The sequence below is a fragment of the Aquila chrysaetos genome, chromosome 16 (assembly GCF_900496995.4).
Source record: "Aquila chrysaetos chrysaetos chromosome 16, bAquChr1.4, whole genome shotgun sequence".
NCBI classification, from domain to species: domain Eukaryota; kingdom Metazoa; phylum Chordata; class Aves; order Accipitriformes; family Accipitridae; genus Aquila; species Aquila chrysaetos.
This window is the reverse complement of record NC_044019.1, coordinates 2,269,677-2,294,420: the sequence shown is the minus strand read 5'-3', so window position 1 is coordinate 2,294,420 and position 24,744 is coordinate 2,269,677. Positions and strand designations below refer to the sequence as shown.

At 42.1% G+C, this 24,744-nt stretch overlaps 1 protein-coding gene across 4 annotated transcripts in view; it reads right to left on the bottom strand.

The window, feature by feature from the left end:
• Window positions 1–24,744, bottom strand: part of CSMD2 (CUB and Sushi multiple domains 2) — a 312,235-nt gene that overhangs the window by 146,306 nt on the left and 141,185 nt on the right. For 3 of the 4 annotated variants that reach the window (XM_030039537.2, XM_030039535.2, XM_030039538.2), the window contains 5 exons: window positions 18,205–18,282; window positions 10,839–10,926; window positions 9,148–9,272; window positions 6,429–6,550; window positions 243–346 (listed from right to left, as the gene is read on the bottom strand). In XM_030039537.2, the coding sequence (XP_029895397.1) occupies window positions 243–346; window positions 6,429–6,550; window positions 9,148–9,272; window positions 10,839–10,926; window positions 18,205–18,282 (517 nt within the window). The remainder of the gene's footprint in view (window positions 1–242; window positions 347–6,428; window positions 6,551–9,147; window positions 9,273–10,838; window positions 10,927–18,204; window positions 18,283–24,744) is intronic. The other variant, XM_030039539.2, reaches the window with a different exon arrangement.

Here is a 24,744-nt window from a genome sequence, read left to right as displayed (position 1 = left end):
TTCAAGAGAAGCAAAGCAAAGAGGTAAAAGCCCTTCTGTCAGCTGAAGCCTAAGAGAATGTGACTGAAGGAAGAACACACCAAGAAGAGTCAGCTCCACCAAAAATGACAAAGAGCAGATAAACCATCTAAGTAAGGTACAGCAAGCAGACTGGGACTCCTTCATCCAAACACATCAGCTACATCTCGTCAGGCAAAACTTAGGTCTGGATTTCTCACAGGGACAAAGGACATGCTACTTACACGTAAAGCACAGTTTTCTGGTCTCCGACTTGTCCTCCATCACCCACTGTCAGAGTGTCATATCCTCTTTCTAGTTCAAATTCTTCAAAGGTGAGTTTGATAACCTGGCAAAGATGCAGCATGTTAATATGAATCAACTGCCAAGGTAGCTAGCAGATCCTCTTGTCTTGTTTATTTATCTGTTTGTCTATTGAGGAGCAAGTTATAAGAGCATTAATATCTTCAGGACATCACCGAAGGTGACCGTCCTCACTTTTTATAGCACTGTAGCGCTTCTTTCCAGACAGATTGAGTTCTTACTGAAATTACCTCTCAGATTTTTCTGCTTTATCTATTGATTTTCTAGATGACTTTATTGATAAAGATATGTGTGTTGGGTTTTCAGCATGCTTTTTTTCCCACCAGGTACTGCTGCCCTTTCTTTCATAAACCTGAGATTATGGTGATGGATTTGAATGTGCATATAGGCAGCGTGTTTGTTACACACGGTGCAAGCGGAGAGTCTTTCTTTAGCTCTAAGTTGCTCAGAAAGTTCCCCTGGTTTTCAGAAGCTTCTGTCAGACCAAGAAAGGCTTTATGCAAATTACCACTGGGGTAGCTCAAGGAAATTGTCTCAAGCTATCTGCAAACACAATCATCATTATGTCTGTCCACAGCTGTTTGTTTCCTGTGTTTTCTCTCCTGCTCTATCCGAACCTTCCAGCCCCACTTGATTTACGCAGCCTCTACATATCATTTAGGAGCAGCAGTCCCATAGAAGTCGAGAAGTTTGTGTTCCAAGTCTCTCAGCTGCTTCTGAAGTCTCTTATTTGAAAATAACTCAAAATTACAATGTGACTTAGGGGACAAAAGTCCTTAATCCAGCCTCGGACACGGTGAACAAACAAAAAAGGAAGACAGCTTAATTTACAGAAGTGCTTTACTTGTCCACAACACCAGGAAAAAAAAAAAAAAAAAAAAAAAAAAATCAGTTGGAACTTTGTTTCTTGGAGCTTTTTAACTGACCGGATCCAGGAAAGCACATAAACACTTGAATGTATCCAGACCTTTGTACCCTGTAAATACATTCAATTTCCTAATTTTTAAACAGACTAAATCACCAAATCTAGTTTCACACTAATTTTTGCTATTTCACACAACACAGAAGTTATCAAAAGTAATTAACGAGAAGGACCTACATGCATGCCAAGGACCACAGACACATGATGCCACTCTACACCTCTTGACTTGGGGCAAAGAAGCAAGGCACAGGAAAACTAAAATCTTTTGTCTTGTAATTTCTTGCCTATTATAAAAGCAGCATCTCCTGCACACACTTGAGCATGTGTGCAATCACAGGGGGATAAAAGCCGCAAAGTTAAACCCAAAAGCAATAATTAACTGTGTTATGTTTAATGCAAGCGTGCCTCTACAGCCTCTTCAAGGCTTGCATGGACTCTCTAGGAAGCTGACATCATTCTTCTGTCAAACGCCACTCACCTTCAACCCCTTAAGAAAACACTGGTTAGCGATATGTTGAAAGGCTTGAGTGTTCTTTAAAAAATAATGGGTGTATATATAGCTTAGGCTGAACTTTCATGTGCTACCCTCTTCTACATACTTTCCAAATGCATAGAAAAGCAAATTAGGTATTTTAGCCACGACATTCTGAAAATAGGTTATTACCCACAAGCCCCAGGATCGTGAAACAGGAGCCTGTGTGATACTTGATAGAAGTCTGGAACCATTAATTTCAGTAGTAGAACCAAAATATTAACCTGTGCAGATTATTATTAAACCATGTAATGATGGAATAATGTAATTAATACAAAGAACACAGTGCTGTAAAACGGCACACATCATTAGTTAAATCAGTCATTCAGGTAAACTGCATTCGAAGGAGCCTGACCCTAATTAAATAACTAATTACATTCTAGTATACTGAAGACTATAACCTTGTGGCACAGGAACAGGATGCTGAATACAATATTTATTTATCCATTTTCCTATTTTCTTTTTGGTCTGAAAGCTGGAAATTATTTAATGATTCATTAAACAACAAGAGGCCTACCGGCACACACAAATACACGGATGACACAAAACCTCAATTTTAAGCTGAAGTGACAGGAAGCAATTAGCAAAGTCAAGAAAATAGGCTGGAATATGACACCTGATTCTAAGGCTTCGTACTGCAAAGCGATTTGAAGTGCAGTCACATTCATAGGAAAAAACCACAATAATTCTCTCCATGGAGAACAGCACCTCTTGCAGTTACATTCAAGTGCTTTACAAGCACACATTACTCATTTCCCCCCCTGCCCGTTCTCCCCAGTCTCAAGCATCTATCTTCATTTGGGATGAATCATCCCCTGGAGGGGCCCATCTCTCTCCACCGATGACACAAGGAGCTTGGACAGAGCTTTATTTGGCTAGCTGGACTCCAGGTGAGAATATGCCCCCGAGAAATATCAACCAGTAACATCCATTATTTCAAGAAGGTTCAGAAATAGTTTTGATGCAAATTCGCCAATTATCATATGCATTTCTCAGTTCCCAAATGAGCTATTTTTCCACTGTGGTTGAAATTAATTCCCATGGCACCGGCAACCAGCAAAAAACCTATATACCCTGAATATCCCCCAAATAGGTTTGATGTCGCCCTCAGTATAGGAAATAATTCCAAGCTGTCAACTGAAGAGCACTCTGCCCTTAACACTGTTTATGTAGGTTTCTGAGCAAACTTCGAGGGGATTATGTAGCTCAGTGAATCTGGCTCACAGTTCTTTTCCAAATATAGAACAGATGACTTGCAAATGAGTTCTAAATTCAGCTCAGTGGTTTTCCCATCGCTCACATTAAAAGCTTCATATAACAGGACCTGATCCAAAGACCACTCAAGTCAATAAAAAGATTACCACTGACTTCAGCAGGCTTCAGCTCAGGCCCATAATGCTTTTTATCTTCAAAGTATTTTACAGGCATTTTAATTAATTCATCTTCAATCCTTCCCTCGCCCATGCTGGGGAATGTGCACTGATGAGATCATCCCCTTTGCAATGTGAGTCAGGGAGGTGAATTCTCCAATTTAGCAACATGTTTCTAACATGGGCTGTGCTTCAAGTAAGTGAGAGTTTTATGCGTACTTTTCAGAGGCAGCGCTACATGACTTGTTAGGTAGGAATACCAGTGACCCAGCTGGCATTAAAACTCATACAACCAGCAACTCCCAGTGCTATACTGGATTATGCACCTGAGCCGCTGAATCAGCCTACGCAGCCAGCCTCGCGAGCTGTTTGCTGGACAAAAGAAACCGTCCGTGCCAGTGAATCTACTTGCCTTTTTGTATTTTCACCAATCAGATATGGTTCTGCCTGCACAACTTTGGTTTCTGGAGCCTTAACGAACTCTTTAAACAGCAGAAAACACTAAGGGCAATTGATTTGTTTCCACTGTTTCCCATCCTCCCGAGGAGTGCCAGAAGGAAGCCTGCGCCTCGCCTGGGCTCCCGGACCACGCAGAGCCTCCTCTGCCATTCCCGCAGAGGAACGGCATCAGGCTGCAGCTCTGAACAGCAGCTCAACTTAATACGAGCAGGCAAAGCACTGCATGAGCAACGAGCAGGCACAGCAGTGGCTTTCCCAAAACAATTAGTGCATTCCTCTCGACCCTCCCTGCTTCAAAGAGTTGGAGAATTTCTCCCCACCTGTAAATTATGCTTCCAGGATGAAATATCTAGAATCCAGAAACCCTTTATAAACTGGTATTACTAATTAACTCTTTATCACTTCAAAGAAAAAGAACATGGCAGTCTCTTTACACACTTAATACAAGCTGCTGATTTGACCAATCCATCCTTATTTCAGTTGTGCTACATCTCTTTACAGTATGTAATGTTGCAGTCCATGGAGCACAAACTACAGTTTCTTGTGCTACTGAATCTCTGGTCCAAGTTGGTAAGCCTTGAAATTAATGGATTTTACCAGTTTCAATCACCTCTATGATTTATGAAAGCTGAGGATCAGGACTTGCAGACTCTGTTTGCTAATCAACAGTTTATTACTACTCCAGTTTAAGAACTGAAAAAGAAACTAACAGTAGAAATTCACAAAGACAGTTAGTTTTCGAAAAATGAGACAGTCTGCCCAGGAAGCTTACAAAAGGAGAAGCTTGCCCTATCACACTGCTGAAGGAAAAGCAGAAAAAGTTTGTGCACGAGGCTGGCAGAAAACCAAATAAACAGAGCTGAAGATTAGACTCTGAATATTCAACATGAAAGCAATGTGACAAAGGGTCAATAAACAGTGGATATGGCCCATAAGTATCTCTTGACAATTGATTGCCATCTCCTCCTTCGTATTTGCACCGGAAAACCCAAATGGAAGCGTTAGCCTACATAACACCCAGGGCACGCCTACATCTAGCTCACTACAAATCCTTTCCACACACACGCGGACTATTTTATATACACAAAAACTGGATTTTGCTGGTCTTTGAAAGACAAAGATGCACAAAAATAAAGATACGTATAAAACACATACCACATCCTAAGATGCTGATGTATTCGATATAACCTGTCCATGCACAGGCAATATATACCCAAGGGTCTGGAGGCCACAGCTGACACTTGAGCAGTAATAGCTGCTGTTACATGTGGTCTGTTCTCCACTTGCACATTACCCTGATGAAGGAGAACCTCCTGGGTCTGATTAACGAGTAAATCACTCCTAATAAATCAGCACTGAAAAATATCCTGATTCCACACTCTAGTTTCCCAGAATTTAGGTCATTACTACGCTCCTATGCAGCCAAACCAAGACATCCGCTGGATGAAATGACCAGCTAATGACATCCCTTTAAATACAAACTCATTCTGAAATTGGAACATAGGAATACTCCTCATTAAAATCATAATCCACCAGTGATCTGCACTTATTAAAGGCTTGAACCGAGATCAATGGGGAGAGAGAAGCAGAACTCAACAGGCTCTTCAGCCAGCCCCGGCTCTAGCTGCCCTGCCGTGGGCAAGTGCTCCAGAGGCAGGCGAAGCGCCGGAGGTGAGAACACAAGATGCCATCCCACCGGCGGCAGCGAGCAGGCTACAGCTGTGGATGGTTGCCAGCATTTCTACAGACCATAACGACTTCTAGCAAAAGATGAGATCCTGGGATACCAACACGTTTGCAAACTGCCTTCCTCGGATCAGCGGCAGAAGGCAGAGTGCCAACACGCAGGACTGTCTAGAGGCAAGGACCAAGGCATAATTGACAGAATAAGCATATGAGCTCAGTGCCTCGGCACGCAAGATTTGCTCATGAGCTAATGGAGATGATGTTAGTAGGAACCCAGATACCAAAAAGAATGAAACTTGTCCTCTTCTGAGAGCAGGAGATGGTGAATACCACCTCAGAAAGTGTATTTTGAGCTACACAGCAAAGTAATTTTTGTTCTTATGCTCCCACACAGACGTGGAGGAGAGGAACAGGCTGAGTTTGCAGGGATGGAGAAAGCTGCGAGACACTGAACATGGCCCTCCCTGAGCCAGTGGAAAATGGAAAGGATTTGATCTTACAAAGGCCAAGGCAGTCGAGCCTTGTTCTCTACATGATCAGCAACAACAGACTTGAATCGCACATGCAGACCAGTGAGAACAGAAAGTCCCCGCCAACCTCCCCTCTTCCAAACCTCAGTGAACGCAGAAAGGACTTGTTCATAAATTTACAATACTGCAGAAATAGCAGTAGATAGAAGCACACCTCCCTCCTCACTTGCCCTCTGCCCTTTGGGGGCTGAAATCCCTTTGGTTAGGGGTCAGCTACCAGCCAAAAGGAAGGGAAAAATCAGCATTCCTGGCACAGCCTTCCTGCCCCAGCTGAGAGCTGGCTTCATGAGATGCTTTGCTAAGCTGTTTGGCATTTCACCACCATTCACGCCAAAATATCAAAGAAGTTGCGATTAAAAATAATTACATTCACTTTTAATTACATCCTTAAACAAAAGGAATTTTCAGTAGAGAGAGTGTGCGATGAGCTGCGGTCTTTAAAGGCAGTTGAGGAACATGTGGAAGAAGTCTCTGGGGGGAGGGGGAGGTACAACATAAGAAACAGAAACCTGATATCAGAGACTAGTCCTCTCTGAAGAAGCATAACTGTACAACTTCTCAACTAAGGCACTAAAGTAATGACATGGAGACGCATCTCCGAGACCTACCTTGGCTGGATTGAGCGCAGTGATGACCCACACACAGTAGGCATTGTTATCGTATTGTACAGGGTAGTTGGGAGAAGTTATCACACCACTGGGACCACGAAGGTACATATCACACATCCTAGCTGTGAAGAGGAAAACAAGACAGATGTGGGAGTGAGGTCTCTTAGCTTTGGGAGATGTATACTGTGTTCTTTGTTTAAGCAGAAGAGAGAAGTAGAGATGCATACATTATGGAAGTGGGGGAGAATTAAAAATTGCTGCTCTGTGTTGCTTTCACTAGCCAAAAGATTCCTTTTTTTCCATGCAATTGAGATGAAGAATTTATCTGTGATGAATAGATGAGTGGGGTGTTTCCAGGGGCTATCAAACAGATGGACCACCAGACCAACCAACAACCACCCATTCTCTAGCGCTCAGACTGATTTTATTTATTTTTTACTATATTAAAGCCTTCACAGAAATACTTGAATGTGCAGGACAGTGAAACCAACTACACAGGAGATGTCAGGTAAGACGCAGTTCCTTTTTAATTCCCCCAGGAAGCCGTATTTCCTTTCTTCATTGCAGGCCAAAAAAATACTGCACAGCAAGTACTTATTAGGTAAGGGCTGTCTTCATTCTGATATGACTGTGGACTCAGAACCAAGATGGCAGCTCAACTTCATATCTTAAAAACATTCTTAGGTAAAGTAGAAGCTGAAAAGTGCTTAAGCAGGGGAATTTTTGCCTATGGTACTCCTTTGATGTAATATTTAACCAGAAAATGTGAAGAACAGCATTGTGGTTTTGCAGCTACCTCTGCTGTTGAGATGGATCCTCAAAATTAATTTATCTCAAATCTCAAAGGAGCCGTATTTGCACACGTGGCATCTGCAAGACTTTTTTTCTCTTCCAAATAGCAGTAAAGCATGGAAAACAATCTCCCAGCCGAACTGTTTGACTACACAGGTGGTCACAAGAGAACATGAGTAATGCTGAAAAGCTTAGGAAGGAGCTGAGAGCATCTATCCATTATGCTTGAACTGCACTCCTCCTGTCCCCTCCTGTGTGCGACCCCATCCTGGAGTCTGTCACACGTGTCCCATCCTACCTTACAGAAAAAAAGGTAAACCCCATTATTCCTGTTTTAAAAGTAGGCAACAGGAGGACAAAGGGATTAAGTCAGTCTCCCCAGGACTCAGAGGGGATCTGCTGTAGATGGGGAAGCTGAAAAACAGTCTCCCAACAGTGGCAAGAGGTTTGATCACTGGGTATTAGAAGTTCTTACAGTTCAGGGGGTTAAAAGCTGGCTCACCAGGCACCCCGATTTCTGCGATTTGAGAGAAACTCCATACCCAATAACAAAATGAAACAAACAGAACCATGTGTTATAAAGCCGAAATAAAAACCAAATGAAAAACTTTTTAAAAAGAAAAAACCCCAAAAGTCAGCAGTTAAAAAAAAATTAAGTTGATTCATAGAATCATAATAATGCAGGCAAATCCTTTCTTATCTCTTGCAAGAGGACACCATAAATTTCCTTTATAGTGTCACATATTTATGCCAAATATCCTCTTACACTGATTCAATTTATTCTAGGCTTGTTTCAAGAATTAGATGGGATTCCAAAGCCTTGAAAAAATCTGCAGATGAAATTAAAGAAAAAAGAACTGAAAAAATACCAATTTATGACTTTAAGAGCTTTAGAGGGATTTAATTAAAAATATTACAAGTTTTTCATTATTAGCATTACAAATATCACAATTATGCATGCGACTTTTTAGAGAGAGTGAGAAGGAATGAAAACAAAATGGCCAAGGGCAAAATGGGCATTAGGGTTTTTTCCGCTGAAAGAAAACTCCGTTCACTGATGGCTCATGGCTGGGCCATGGGATAATCAGGATGATGTTAGTGAGGAACCACAGTCCAAGTAATCCCACGCTGCTGCCTACTAGCAGCAAGTTCCACGTACAAGAATCTCCCTCCCTCTTAGCTTTTCCAGATTTTATTTCAGGCTTTCACTTTTTCTCCCCTCTCCTCCTTATCCCATAAAAAGAAATACCTGGAATAGAGAGAACAGAAGGGAACAAAAAGCATTGCTAAGAGGTAACGACACATTACACAGGTATGAAGGACACAAATATAATCCATATGGTGCAAAGCTAATAGCTTATGAAGCTGCATAGTTAATGGAAATAGCTTTACTAGTTCCATTATGCAGAGGAACAGGTGTTTTTCTTAAAACCTGAATCTCTGGAATAAAAAAAATTGCATGAAAAGCAAGCAAAGGTTCCTTTCTCAGGCTTGTGCTGAAAAGACTGAAAATTTGAACTCATATTACACTGTCATGCTCAGCCAAAAAACAAGAATGATCATTACAAAACAACAGAGATCCTATTGACTTCTGACCACGAAGCCGGCAAGACCAAAATCCCATTTCCAAGAGCACAAACGCACTCAGTGCAGTGCTGAACACATAGCAGTACAGAGCTGAATTTCCCCAACCGCGTGTAAGCATCGAGACAGGGCTCTTCTAGCTGTGCCCCTCGCTTGAGGCAGGGTTTTGAGAACAGATCTGTACCGTGGGCAACACAGCAGGAGAAGGCTAAGACCCAGCTGAGGGATCCTAACCAAGTGATGACCAACTTGAGGACAGAACGGGTGATGCACAAGGGGACATTAAGGAGATGGGTTCTCTCATTAGTCCTAATAACTCAATAAAATTTGTTGGTCTTCTCACCTCTGCACACTGGCCTGTGGTCACTCCATGCAACAATTATGTCGCTTACTCTCTTACAGGTGATGCTTTTGGACCCTTGTAAATCATAGCCCTCGTTACAGGTGAACTGGATGCTGGAGCCTAACCTAGCAGACAGAACAAAGGGTGAAGTTAGCAACTGAGACACTTCTGCAGCAACAGGTTTGTCACTTACTTTTTACTATCCCAGTGATTCTCCAAATTGTGAACAGAGAGAGTTCACTGGCCCTCCAGGCAACAGCAGAAATGAATGAGGGGCAAGCTTCTGCCTCATGCATTTGCTTGTGCTGGGCGCTGTTTGCCTGAGGTGGTGATAGTCCAAGAACAGATTTGAGTCTTTCAATGCAACTTCAGTGGGAATTTTATTCAATACGGGAGCACAGACTCAGCCCCAAGGGATGACACGCTCAGCATTCTTATAAAGAAAAAAAAATTCTTTATCTACTACTGAAAGATTTGTTCTTTATTCTATCACTTTGGTTCTTCAGCCTGGAGAAGAAAGGGCTCTGGGGAGACCTCACTGTGGCCTTTCAATACTTAAAGGGGGCTTCTAAGAAAGATGGAGAGAGGCTTTTTACCAAGGTCTGTGGCGACAGGACAAGGGGCGATGGTTTTAAACTGAAAGCAGGTACATTTAGATTGAACATAAGGAAGAAATTCTTTACAATGAGGGTGGTAAGACACTGGACCAGGTTGCCCAGAGAACTTGTGGATGCCCCATCCCTGGCAGTGTTCAAGGTCAGGTTGGTCAGTGCTTTGAGCAACCCGATCTAGTGAAAGATGTCCCTGCCCATGGCAGGGGGGTTGGACTAGATGATTTTTAAAGGTCCCTTCCAACTCAAACCATTCTGTGGTTCTGTGTGGATTCAGATCCTTTGCTGGTTTAAGCCGATGCTGCCTTGTTCACTGAAGTGACACAATGCTGATTTACAGTAGCTGAGAATTCATCCTACGGCGTTTGGGGACTATTGGGAGCTCCCCTTCCTCCACCCTCACCCCTATGATCCATTTTCTGGATTTCAGGAAAATTTGACAGACTCAGGTTAAACTGAAAGACACTTTCAGTGAACAAAACAGCCATCGACAGCAAAATAAGATTAAATATTGATTCACCGTTGCTAACGGCAGGCTGATTCATTCTTGCACACTTTAAATGAACGCTAGCAACTATAAGGGAGTAACAGCATTGTCTTAAACTTCGTAAGAAAACAATTATCTAGCACCACATATACTTATTGACAGGGAACTGTACCAGTGCTTTGGGTAGTCACCTCAAATTCAGTAGGGGCAGGGCCATGCTGTGACTCAAGCTAATTTGAGAAGTAATTTTTTTGCTATTTAAGACTGCTCTTGCTGCATTTAACTGGAGGGAGGAAAGACAACAAACATTGATTATACAAGCCTGGCTAAATGCCCGTATTGTGAAAAGAGAAATACTCTGAAAGAGAGATCGTTACAGATCCTCATCTGGGACACGGTCTCCCAAACACACATGGGCACTTTTATACACATTTGTTCTACATCACTAGTCTGAGCAAGCTTTTCAGAGATAACACATTTAGAGGTGTGCAGATGGTCTCTAAAAACAGACTATATAATGCCAAGGAGCACATACAATGGTTATAGACAGTAGCTATGCAGCATGCATAAACACACACGTAAAAGGTTCTTACCTAAAATCGTTGCCTATTCTTTTGCCTCTCTCTGGAATCCCAGGGTCTGGACACATATTATGTCCCTGGGACACACCAACCTGAGTTACTACAAAGCAAAAACAGCACATACAGAGACAGAATAGCAAAAGAAACATTCTTTCATCAACTGTCTTGGTGGATGTGGAGAGAAAAATGGCAACTGGTAGCTCGAAAACCTGAACATGTTCCATTTTGTTTAGAAAAAAAAATAGCTTTGGAAACAAATGTAACTGGAATCATTTCAGCTCAGTTTATACACCAAAGTGTTTCTAGGAAATGCCAGCTAGGGACGCAGTTTTCCCTCCGTTCCACTATTGAAGTACCTCTGAAAAGATTTTTTTCATTCTGCAAAATTACACCAATTAAACAGCCCATTTCCGAAGCCTGTGATTAAAATGGCCACTTGTGACACGACAAGGTGACAGCCTACCGCCCCTCCAAACCCGTCTGAGTGGTGCCAGGGAAAGAAAACAACTCAATGAAAAGGTAGGTGTATGATACCAGGGAAAAAACCAAGCACAGAACAAAAGGGAGAAAGGAGAGGGAAATGCAAGTCGAGCATTTTAAAGCAAGTAATTTAGTTCGAATATGAAAAATTTTATGGAGCAACCTTAATGTAACTGCCAACAAACATGAAATCTATGAAGTGGTGATCAGCACTGAATAAACACCTTCAAACTTCATTCTCTATCTCCCCATTTCCACCTTCCCTCTCCAGCCTGTCAAATGGCGCAAACAAGCATTCAAGCATCGACTTGGGGTGGATATAACCTGGGTGGCTCCTGACAAGGATGAGATGAGATCTGCCAATATACTGACTTCAGTTGTGAATTCCAGCAATTACCAAAATGCACGGTAATATGGGACAAAGGGGTGATTTTGTCACGGAGCTGTAGAAGTTTCTGTGACTCAGTTTTCTTGTATCGCTAAGGGAAAGACGCAAAGAAAGCACAACATTTCTTGGCAGTGATGCTGAAGCAGTGAAGCATGAATCTTAAGCAAGCACGTTTCCATTCTACCTCTGCCTATCACTAGATTAAAGGAAGAATCTCAATTATACTTCAGAACATACTGCGTTAGCACAGTGCCCCAAAGACCACTGCCAAATGGATGACGGTGCGGTGGTAAAAGCATGTTTCTCACAACAGACACATTGGCTCAACAATTTGAGATCTGCATGGCACTGAACACGGTGAAAGACATGGAGGTGTGTGCATGTAAATATTTACATGGGAAGATAAGCATGTGGAGTATCTACACAAACACAGACCGCACAGCATGAACACACAAAAAGGCCAGACCATCAAGTATGGTAATTATTCCTTGGGTAATTACACCTTGCATAGTCAGGCACTACAGCTGGAAGATGTACCGCTGTTCCTCAAAGGACAGAAGGATCGCTCTTCTGCTCCCGCTGGTACGGGGCTTTCATCCGAGCATCTACACCTAACTGCTGGCTACCTACGCTGAAAACATTACAGCTCCTGACCTCCTCCTTGGCTCTGGGCACTAACGTCTCATCTCACGCCCTTCAATTCTGAGGGGGCCTTCGTCCCTCCTGGCCTCCCTTTCCACCCCACCGTGCTGGAGCCAAGCCCCCGCACCGAGCGCGGCCCCCGCACCGAGCGCGGCCCCCGCGCTGCTGCCTGCAGGACCCGGAGGGATGGGGTCGGGGCTGCCACTGGCGCAGGGCTCGGGGGTTCGGCATGACGCTTCCGTGCTCTGCAGTCTCCTCCACGCGTTTGAGGGCACAGGAGTAACAGAGATTCAGCTTTATGGGAAACCAGGCTCCTGAGAGATTGTTTTCCCTCTTTTGCATATTCATAACCTCGTGTTAAGCTCAGTCACGTGGACAGAGGCACAAGCATGAAAGCGGCACACGGTATCTTTTGATAGCTGCGTTTTGTAGCTACAAAGCTTTGCTGCCACCTTTCACAGATTCTGACGATTCTGAACGTACACACCAGAGTCAGAAGGAAGGGAGACCCTGCCCAGAGCAGGGATTCAGCTCTGATATTTTCAGCAGCAGTGCCCCAATAACTGAAGCAGCCATTGCAAAACCCTGCTCCAGGAGAGGGTATCTCCAGCAGGTCTCAGAGATGCAAAATAATTTGGTGATCCTTCTGCAAATGAAATCACCAGCCTCCAAGAGCCCTTCTGCTAGTGCTTGAAATGGTATGCTGCTTGTGAGAAGTGAAAGGCTGGCTGAACAAAGTACATAGGTGACACCGTCTTCCTCAGGGTTTCTTAAATCGCTACCTACCTACACAAATATGACTCTGCATACAGGTATCTCCAAAACAAAGTAAAATTAACGCTTAAGATAGACTGTACAAACTAGGGTTGTATGTCACAAGTCCATATGGTATTTAAGGACAAGCGCTAAGATGTCTCATCTTACTTCTATACCTTCTCCAGAGTAAAACCACACTAAACAAGATATGCCTATAATGCACACATGCGCAAACACAGCTTCTACAGGTATATCTATTTTCAAACACTTGTGTGCTCTTGCTTGCAGAGCAGATTACCAGATTGCCTTTCCACATCAAATTCTTTCTCCCATGGTCAAAAGACTATCCAAAAAACATCTTTTATGCCCATGTTAGTTATTCTGCACTGGTATCACATCCATTTATTATGTCCCATACCAGACGACAGTGAACCTAGAAGCCTCTGATTCAAAGCTTTGGGAGGAAGCAAGGCTACAGGTGACCAGCAAAACCCACAGGCACCAGAGGGCAGGTTGTCAGTTATCAATCACATTTCCGAAGACTAAAAACAGTTCTCTTGTTAGCTAGTATTTATTAGTATCTATATAGCACATGTTGATAAACCAGAGAACAGGTAAGATAAACAGAGCAAGGGGGAAAGGAAAGATATGTCTGTACCATGATAGTTGGGACATTTTACTTGTAAAGGAGAGCAAAAGAAAAGGAGAAGATAGATTAGATGGTCACTTAGAGAAACTTTTGTTCTTCTATCTTTTGTTTTAAACACACACACATGAACATAACTAAACCAAAGGTTATAAACCATATTTGTTATGCTGAGAACTTGCTGTCAGTACTGTGTTCATCTTCCTGAAGGTTTGACTGATCTATGCCTGGGCTGTAGCACTCCAAAATGAATTCTTCAAGGTTACTAGGAAAACAATAGATCTTAAAAACTGCAATTAACTCTTCAGTTTCTACGTTATAGGCTCAAGGATTCTCTCCCCCAAACCATGGAACTAGTTCTCCACCCCTTCATTCTCCTCCTGATTTTTCAACAACTTCCTTCCCATCGTGTATTCAGTAACAGCCAGTTACGATTGCTTTGTTTGCCACAGTAATTTACTCCATCTGTTAAAAGAACTGAAAACCTTCTTTCGTTCTCTTATCTCCCCATGTTAATAAAGAAAGTTCACTGATAGATTCCCAAGGGACAATTTTTTTATTGAATTTAGGAATGTAAAATATGAACTACAAAATAAAGCAGCATCTAAAAAGGTTTTACAAAGACTCAACGTTTCTCAGCACGAAAAATACAGTGAAAGCAAGTGAGCTTTTCCACTGGCACAGGTGGCGGGGAGGGAAGGATTGTGGCAGTAATTAGTTGTTTTAAAAAGGTTAATCTTTATGATCACACTAAGGCCTGCAGTTACTCCATGCAACCATGTGGTCAAGTTAATGGGTTACAAAATTCAGTCCTAAAAGCAGGAGAGCTCACCTACCAATAGTGTGCTCACCCCAATGAAGCGCTCCCTGCCTTTCTGATCCAGGAAGGTCCTTCAGCACCCACCAACCAAATGTTAAGCATCTCCAGAACCTCAGCGGTAACGATTCAGATGTTAAATAGTCACACGTCTAGCAATATGCAAGTGTGAAAAGGGCACAGACTTGGGCTGTGAGGCCCTAACACTGGAGAAGACTACTTCCACCTGGAAATTTTTCACTTGGGGAATTCTGAACCCGTATTTCACATCTTGTTGCTATCTCAGAATAGTTCAGAAGTATGTGAGTTCAAAAACATTTACAGACTTTCAGATCTTAGAGACCATTTGCAAAGACTGTGTTTGCAGCATGCCCTACTTAAACCAAACGTAGCTTCTTTCAAAGCTGTGTTGCCTAGCGCTAGAAACCCAAGGCTGGCTCCTCGGTTGCTCGATACTCACTTTGTGCTGTTGCTGTACAGCAGGGACCCACGTACAAACATTCATACCTCAACATCTGATGCAGAAAGCAGGCTTAGCTGCAGTGCTGGATATCTAGAAGCTTCCATACACTCAGCTGAGACCTAAAACTGGTCAAGACCTCCAAAATGACTTTGCATTTGTACATTTAAAATAGATTTTGACAAATCTGAATATACATAGAACTTGCACTACTTCGTACAATCCCTTCCAATAATATCCAGCAGTGCATTTTTAGGTATGCCTCATTCAAAGGTCAGAAAAGCAACTTTGATGCTGGTTTTTTAAAAGCAAAATACAACGTTTTTCCCACACTGTGACCTGAATATACACACTCACATACTGCATGCAGTAAAAGAAATAATCTCCTAAATGCAATCTAAAATTTAAAACTATTTCTTGTATCTTACTTGCCAGAGCTGTATTATTTTTCCTCTAAAAATGATTAAAGCAAGCTGTCCAAATAATTTTAGGGATGGTGAACAGTACCAGACACTTAATTTCAATTTCAAACAAACACATTTGACTGCAAACGAACACAATTAGCACCTTCCCCCCAGAATGCCATATTTTTACATATTCTTCTTCTGAAATGGTACCAACAGGTGTTATGTGACTACATTTTGCCTCCATTCAGACACATGAAACACACAGGCTTTAATCTGGCCAGGTAGGATCTGGCAGCTAACCACAGCGTCCATCCAGCAAACTAGAAATCCTCTGAAAGACTTACAGGGTATTAAGCATGCAGCTGCAAGCTGCCTTTTGTGGCCACAGATTCTTCAAGGGAGAATTTTAGGACAGGTGCATAGAGCATTAGAAAACATTGCTGGTACAAAAGTCTTTGAAAACAAAGCACGGCATAGCTCTAGCTATTGCCAAGAGACACAGAAATTTCTACATTTCTGATACTCAAGCCAGATGAAATAAGAGCAACACTAGCAAACTTCACAGATCTTTAATCAGCCTGTCCCACCTGTATAATTATCTGTGATGTATATGCAGACTCATAAGCTTATGAAAATTTGAGAGAAGAAGGGGCACGGCTAGTCACGCAAATCAAAAAGCAAGGGGAAAAAAAGAAGGTGACATTTTAGGCTCCATTTTCTGAAAATGAACCATTTTCTGGAGACATCTTCTCTGGAATCAGCATTTCTGAAGTTGAAAATTTACTGTAAGCGAAGTGTGACAGCAGAAGGCTGTGCAAGATAGAGGTTAATCTGGGTTTACAATCCAGACCTTGCTGAGAGCAGTGCACGTGGAAGGAGCTGAAGGCACAAGGGTTGTGGCAAGCACCGTGCTGGTAATGGAAAGGAATTTGGACTACAGTACTATCACCATCAATATTATTATAGCTTAATCGCTTTCAGGCTAAGCTGTCTTCCTATGCTCTTGTTTTGCCTTATCAAATATGACAAGATTAACACTACACAAGATGCTGAATCGACAGCTTTGAAGACTGGAACTTGCCCTCCGTTGGGTGAGGATAAACTGGGCAGAGGCAACGAGAACCTCCTATATTTTTATCCTCAAAAGCAGAGCACAACTGGGACAGAGCAGGATACACTAGAAAGGAAAGTTCAGCTGCTGTCTCTTACTCAGCCTTCGGCACCTTTCCCCCGAGTCCCCGGCAGGGATAGTGCTGACAACAGTCATTAGCAACATTCATTAGCAACAGGTGAAACTGCTACAGGGAAGCAGCCTAGCATTCCCAGGAAGGAGAAATGGGAATCCTATATATTCTCAATACCAGAATACTTATATACAGTAAACTATTGACTCCAAACCAGGCTAACATTTTTTCACTCAGTGAAGACTCCCTTCTCCACATTCTCCAGTATCCAAGATAGCAGATATCCCACTCCAAACACATCCTTTTGTCTCCAGTGCCCACACAATCAAAGCTAGTGGTATTTTCCAACAGAATTTCATTCTCAGTTAAGTGAACTGAAATGTTTACTACAATTAAAATTCTTCTTGGCAAGCATGCAACATACGACCAGGAACATCTTGCATACAGTGTTTTTCTTAAAAATTGAATTAGTTTTCTCTAAACATGCCCCTCCATTTTCTGCTCTGGAGATTTTGGGCAACTTACATCCTGCTATTTAGTTACCTTGTTGGGCCTTGCTCCTGAAAAACTGGAGGCTACAAGCACTCTCACATGGGCCTAGAAGTGAGCCATTTTCATTTCAGACAGACAGAAAGTGATGTTTTAAATTCAGTACACCCATTTTTCTTAACTGAATTTGGCACCCGAAATTCAAACGAGTGAAATGTCCAAACGGTACCTCTTTGATGGGTGTAATGGACTATGCAAGAAAATTAGCAATTACATCCTCTCCTCTAAAAGCTATTTTAAAAAATGCTATATTCTGCTCCTACTTGAATTCATATAAAATAAAACATGAACTTGAGTTAATTCAGATCCCTCTTGTCTAATCTTAGAGTCCCCTTAAGAGCCCAGCGGTCTGTCCAGAGTCATACGCATAAAGGAACTACAAGTCTTGCTTCTGATTTGAAAAGAACCTAACGTAAAGATGAATGTACTTAATGGATTCACCTCCTGCAAAAGGAAAACACAGCAGTGACAAAGTGACATTTGAGCACACCTCTAACGTATCAACTGCTAGACACACTGAAAGTAACTAGTAGGGAGACCATAAAAATCAGTATTATAAGCTGTTGCACAGCAGTGGTATGTTTTTTCTGCAGGGACAATTAAATAAAATGCAAAGAGAAAAAAAGAGAGACTGCTATTGCCTCCGTAGATTTTCTAATAGGTCTTTTTTTGGTGTGGTTCCTTATCCCTACTCCTAATTTTACAATAGTAGCATTAATTCAGTTTTCAAAATTTCAAAATTGTTTACGGTTTGACACTTTCCACACTAAAAGACAACAGAAGTTGTGAACCTCAGTCTGCCATTAATCAGGAAGCATACAGTATATATTAAATGCACGCACACCGATCCCCTCCATTCCCACTTTAACGAGTTAGTATATGCTTGTGAATAGAGCACTGGAAGTGATGCAGTAATGCAGAGGGAAGAGAGGGAAAAGCATTAAAACTTTCAAGAGTGACAAAGTTTTAGAGACTACTGGCAAGTCAAATGAAATGTTCAAGGAGATCATTATACAAAAGACAGCATAAGGAGGAGCCAAAAAACTTACACACTGATGTCTTCTGGTTATTGTCCTTGCTGGGCATTAGCTTCACCCCTCTGGACTTCAGTTCAATTTGCTTTTTGACTACAGAGACAGATATAAAACAAAACAAAGACAAGGAAAAGATTTAGCTAAGCGTTAGGGATTATTTAAAAAGAAAATGAAGCAACAGTTGTATACCACCCACGCTGCAGGATACCCTGCATCTTTCCCTTATAGCTCAAACAACTTATCCTGACCCCTCAAAACCATTAGAGCCCCCTTTTCCTTTACTGTGTTAGGTCTGGACTAGTGTCTTTGGGGATCTGAGCCAAACTGACCCAATTCAAATGTAAAAATTTGAATATAAAAATCACACCCCTCTGTAAGCATGCCATTTTGCTTAACATACTGAAAATGAGAAACAGACAAAAGGGAAGGTCTAAGAAACTTCAGGGATCCTCAGAGTAAAATGCTGAGTTAGTTTCACCCAGTTGTACTGATGCAGTTACTCCATGAATACATTATAGAGTAAAGCCATTCTCTGCTTCTATGGGAATACAACACTCAAATGAACGCCCCATAACCTAAAAAACTGTAAACATGATTTGCATAAATAGTAGACTCAAAAAGGCAGTAAAATAGCAGAAAAAAGGGCCATATTGAAACTGTGTTATTAGGAAAGAGAAGTATAAATTCACAGACCCACTATTACTAGCCACAGGCACATCAGCTATAAAATCTGCATGGCAACTCTACCAGAGGTCCTGTTGTGACCATTCACCTCCCTGCTCTAAACCTCATCCAGAAGATGAGAAAACACATGAGGGTAGCAACATTTCTATTCATCCACCCATCCATCACTAAGAGAGTCCCATCTTTCCTCACATCTGAAAATCCCCCACATAACTAAGCAGGTATTTGTTTTCATTATCTGGACTTGGCTGCTACTGAGGATCTCTCTACACAAGGGGCTTTTGCACAAAACCCACACTATCAAAACCACCACGGACACGGACAGGAGAGAGAAAGACAGACAACGGCTTCCTGCAGCATACACACAGATATTTTTTACTAACACACAGCAGAATTTTTACTGGCATATTTGAAGTTAACAAGGTTACAGAACAACTTCACAGCAGAAAGCATGATGTCCAAATCACTTTCTAGCATCCTTCTTCTGATGAGCCAGTCCTTATCTATGGAGAAAAAACAGTCCATCTTCCACTTCAAACTGTTCTTTTCTTGTTCTTTATCTTGTCATACTTTCATCCCTAAATTAGCACATTTCTAAGACAAAGTTGTCAAGAAAAATTACCGATATAACTAACAAGGTTTTTTTAATCATGCTTTTTTTAGCTTAAAAAAAAAAAGAGTCTGTTTATAACATCTGTTTGCAGGAGCTTCAGACAGGGAGATGTCAAGCATTATTCCTTGAAGCTTACCTAAGGTAGTGCTTTTCTGAGCTGGATGCTAGCTTGGGGCTTTTTGTTCATCGTTTGGTTACAGCTTTTTACTTTCTCTTTAAATAAAGCAGTTATAACTTCAAACTAAGGTGCACATTAGCTTAAAAAATATTCACAAAGAAGAGCTTATGTTATTCATGTCTTTCTTACTAGCATTAGTATCTTTAATCTGTTGGGGGGGGGGTGCCCTTTTTTTTGTTTTAAGAGGGGAAAAATAATTAACAGTATGCCACTTCCAAAGCAAATCTAACACATGCTTATTTCTTTTTTTTACTGTAAATCCACCTGCAAACGCACAAGGCAAAAAGCAGCAGGTCTCAGAACACCCCAAACAGCCACATATTCCTCCAGGTCACGGTGTGATAACTCTGGGACATTTGTAGCCTGACCTCCAGGTTTTTAACAAACACACTATCAAGGGACCAAAGAAAGGACACGGGGCTACCAAAGCTAACAGTTTGGGGGCAAGTCTGGAACTGATTTCTGCCCCAACTAGAACACCGACAGCTTTAAGACCCAAACGAGAAATGAAAGGCTGTACTGAAGGCCACAGGATTACCGGGCTCTTGCCTGCGCGTACGACCACCAGCCAGCGATCGTTTCGGCTGTGCTTGGGCTCAGGGCAGCGATAGATAAACACCTTGCAGCGAAACACTGGACAGGGAGTGGGAAAAGTTTACAGGGTCCTTCTTCCAGGCGCTCCACAGCCTTTCTGCAGTATAACAGAGGGAGCCGCGTCTACCGCGATGTTCTGGGCAAAGCCCCTAGCCCTGGCACCCTTCTGTTCAGCGCGGCGGGAGCAGCCGTCAGCCCGGCTAAGCTCTCTTCCAGGGAAGAAGGAACATGCCCTCTGCCCGCGGAGCCTGCCCGGCTCTCGCAGCCCCAGCCTGGCCCTCGTCAGGCCCCGGGGGTGCTGCCCAGAGGGGCTTCCATCGCACGCGGGACGGCGCAGCACCAGGGCCGGGGCTCTCCGGTCTCTTGCCGACGCTGCGGTGCGGCACTCGAACCGACAGCGGGATAACGCGCTGAGGAGGTCCTGTTCCGCTTACCCTCCGTAATGCTGCAGTCAATGATTCTCTGGCACTTCCCAAGCAAGTACAGGGAGAACCTCCTAGTCACAGCCCATATTCCCTCCCAGTCAATAAAATACAGTCAAGCCCAAGTATCTAAGGCTAAATTTGAGCTATCGCAGGATGTACAATGGCTCATGACTTTGCAGTATCTAATTCATTGCTCTGTGAAGTGCTTTGGGGCACCACCAGTAGGAAAGCAGCTTTATAAAAATAATTTCCATTTTTATATTCTCCACAATTTCCCTTGCAAGTTACCGTATACAGTTACCAGTGAACGTTTCTCCTAGCCACACAGAGAAAAGCACAGGTCTGTTGATTTCTGCATGATAAAGTAAGCCCATAGCCTTAAAGGACAAGCAAAGCTTTTCAATCACTGGCGTATGCCTCCCCCCAACCCCCCCCCAGTAGTGATGCTGACACCGTGGATGGGATAATGTGGGATAATGGACCCCTGGGAGGGTCAGCACTTCTCGTCCGGGCACGCTGACTGCTGAACTACAGCAACTTGCATTGATTTCACAAGGCTGCTGAACATCCCAAAGTCCAGCAGAAGGCAATCCGTATGGCTTCAGCACATCTGGGCCTTGCACACAATTGCGAATTTTTAAAAGGACACACTTAATAACAAAGGTTCACCCATATTCATTCCTGCCTTCCAGAACCCAGCTAACACACCGAGCCCCACTCCAAATTTGTGACTAATGGAAAGCCTAGCTCCAAAACACCCAACAGTAATGAAAACAAGCAGCAGAAACCAGACATTCATTACTAAGGACCAATTCTAAAACACGGAGACTAAACTGCATTACCCATGAAGTATATACTCCCCTAATTGCATTGTGTCTCTTTCAACAATAATTGATAAAGAGAGATCACTATATACTCTCCTCTTAATCCTTCATTTTGTTTGAGACACAGAGACATAATGATGAACGTCAAGCTTTACAAATTACTCAATTTAGATTAGAACAAGTCAGAATACGATATCACTTGCTTTTTAAAAAATAAATAAATAAGAACAATTCTCCTACTCTATGCCCTCAAAAATCTGGTATATGAAAATCTATTTTGTTTATTAATTCGAATGTGGAACAGTACTACAAAGGACTGTGTCAGGATAATTGGATGAACAGAAATTCCTCTGTTTTCTGGAGGGTTTTGCTGCTCACATATATCTGATAGATCTAATGGCATACTCAGTGTCCTGTCAAACTTGAAAGACGACATTACAAAGCTTTTCCAGCAAGCAGGCAGTCTGCGGTGTTTCTTTTAAACCGTTTCATGTTGCTCTAAACGAGAATTTAAGGAGACATTTATTTATTTTTAATTTGAAAGGAGTATTTCAGCAAAAATCTATTCCGTGAACCTCCGTTCCCCTTGCTGGGGGATTGCTATTAAATACAGACTCGCCTGAATCTCTTTTCCTCCTGCTGCGATGTTTTATTATCACCTGGGATACTACAGCAGGTTGCTTACAGGCATTCTTGCACAAGTTGGAGGTGAAGAGAAACACCCTCAAATGCAACCATTTTGAAACTCCTCATTTATGCCTTCCATTAGCTAGCCTAACAACGGTTTTTTAGGAATTAGAGCCGGCAACAAGCATCAGAATTTTCCTGTCTCTGCCTCTTTCTCAGGATTGCCCAGGAGACTCAAACATGCTGCACAGCATAAGCTATATAACCCCTCTGCAGCCCAAAGGTGTGCTCCAAGATGAAGATTAGCAGATCTGTCAAAAATTAAGCATATATACTTCTAGATATATACATACCCTTAAAAGCTATTTATGTGGTGCAGTGTGCGCAATAGATAGTTTATCAGACCATTATTAAAGGCAACAGGTCTGCTGGTATTCTGCACCGTGCTATGGGCTGAAACTCGCCCACATTTATCTTTCTACCTGAGGGTGGAGGACAGAAAGGGAAGGGAATAGGGCGGGGAGATCAATAAAAGATGCAATTATGTGTCGGTAACAATCAGCTAAAAAGCAATTTGGGATCCAACTTATGTAATAAAATACGTGGAGAGATGGACTACACCAGCCAGAGCATTCTTTAGATCTGTTTAGCATCATTTTAAATTCAGCAGCTTTTCCATTACCTCCTTTAGAGCACCTCATCGCTATGCTGGTACAGGGGATACCTGGCTTCTAATTCCTGCGCTGTCGCCTGTCCTAAGTAAGGCACTTCTAGCTTATTTTCTTACCACCTGCAGGTACATGGCACCTTTTTGGGAAGGAACACAGAAGGAGTGGGAGGAAGAAAAAAAGATCGATGCACTGATTTCTCTACAGTGCCTTTTATTTGATTTCACAGAGTGTAGGGAAAAAAAAGTATTTGCAAGAATGCAAGGTTCATCTTACATAAAAGGGAGAAGGAAACAGAAAAATCTTTTAACTCTCCCTGGAAGGGAACAAATTTACTGTATTCAACATAAAGAAAACCTGTATACAGGCTGATTATATCTCACCTTGCTTTTACATTCATAAAGAGATTTCCAAACAAGGGCATGGATTAGAAAGAGCTGAAATGGAACACACAGAAGGCATTCTGCTAAAACTAAGTATCAATGTTAAACAAGCTGGAAGGGAAATTACTTTCTTATAGATTATCAGCAAAGCCAGATACTGTCTCAGAGGACATAGAATGTTAATAAATGATGTACATACATGTCTTCAGAAAACAGACAAGTTAGATTCATCCTAACCCTCTCTTCCTTCTCTTGGACAATCCTGGGGTCTGCTTACATCTTTACTGCTGAAAAACACATTCTAGTTGCTCTACTTTATACGGCATTAGGTATCCTATTTTGTAGGTGTGTACTTATTTATCTACATTAAACTATTTATGTTCAAACAAGGTCACGTTCCTCTGAAAAGGGTTATGCTGATTTTTTTGAAGTTGCGTTGGCATCTTAAATGTTCATGGACACAGATTCCACTGACTGCAAAAATCTTGCCTTTATCCGTATTTTTTTTTTGCTTTGTTTCTTGTTTTGTTTTTAAGTATCAAAATCTTTCCTAACAGATGGGAAGAACCTGACAAACTCCACAGAAAATAGCAAATGTGTGAAGAATGAGTGGCACATTCCCTTTGCCAGCTAGACGGAGGTCCTGCTTCAATGCCATTTCAAGAGCACATTTTTAAGTTCATCTTCTAAACACTCAATACACAAAAGCACAGTTCATTATATCTAACAAAACAGCTTCTAAGGAGTGCGCTAGATTAGAACCCCCTGACATTTATCTAATCAAAGGAAATTATAACATTAATCTTTACTTTTCTATTTAAGAAAAAAGGATGATTCAGACAGGTGTTTTAATAGAAAGCAGCAATCATGACAGCAAAGGAAAATGTCATATCAAAAGCTATCAGCTGCATGCAGTCATTTGTGTTACACAAAAAAAATAAAGGTTTTGTTCTTATAATTTGAAGTAATTTATATGTTAAAAGAAAGCAAGGAGAGTTAAATAACAATGGTGACTCATAAAGCAAAGCCCATGTTGAGGCCATGACAACATTGCTAAGGCTAAACAAACAGGGAACAAACAAACAGGGCAAGTTTGCAGATTTATCAAAGGAAACTCCTCTCCCTTTCACTTTGTTCCTGTTGTCTAAAGCTATGGTACTTTTTCCTCAAAGTTCTGTTTCTTCCTTTTGAGGAAAGCTGCTGGACTACACTGACTCAAACCTCTGGAGAGCGGATGAGGAACGGGATGTCAGTCCTGCTCCTTCCTTGCTTCACCTTCCCTCTCCAGAGGTAGATCCTGCCTCCCGAGCCGGCTGCCTGAAGCAATGCTACACCACTGCACTCACAAAGTCCTTGAAAGTCCCCGGAGGAAATGGTGTAAACCTTCTAAGGAATCCACTCAAACCCACCTGTTCTGGTGACCATTTGGCCCCAAACAGGATGCACTGAACTGCAGTTAGCCACGGTCGCCTACAAACCTCCGAACGCAACAGGATCTTTTCTCTGCTTGTCGCGTGTGCCAAAGCCTTTCTTCTCCCTCAACAGCATCTGAAGATCCC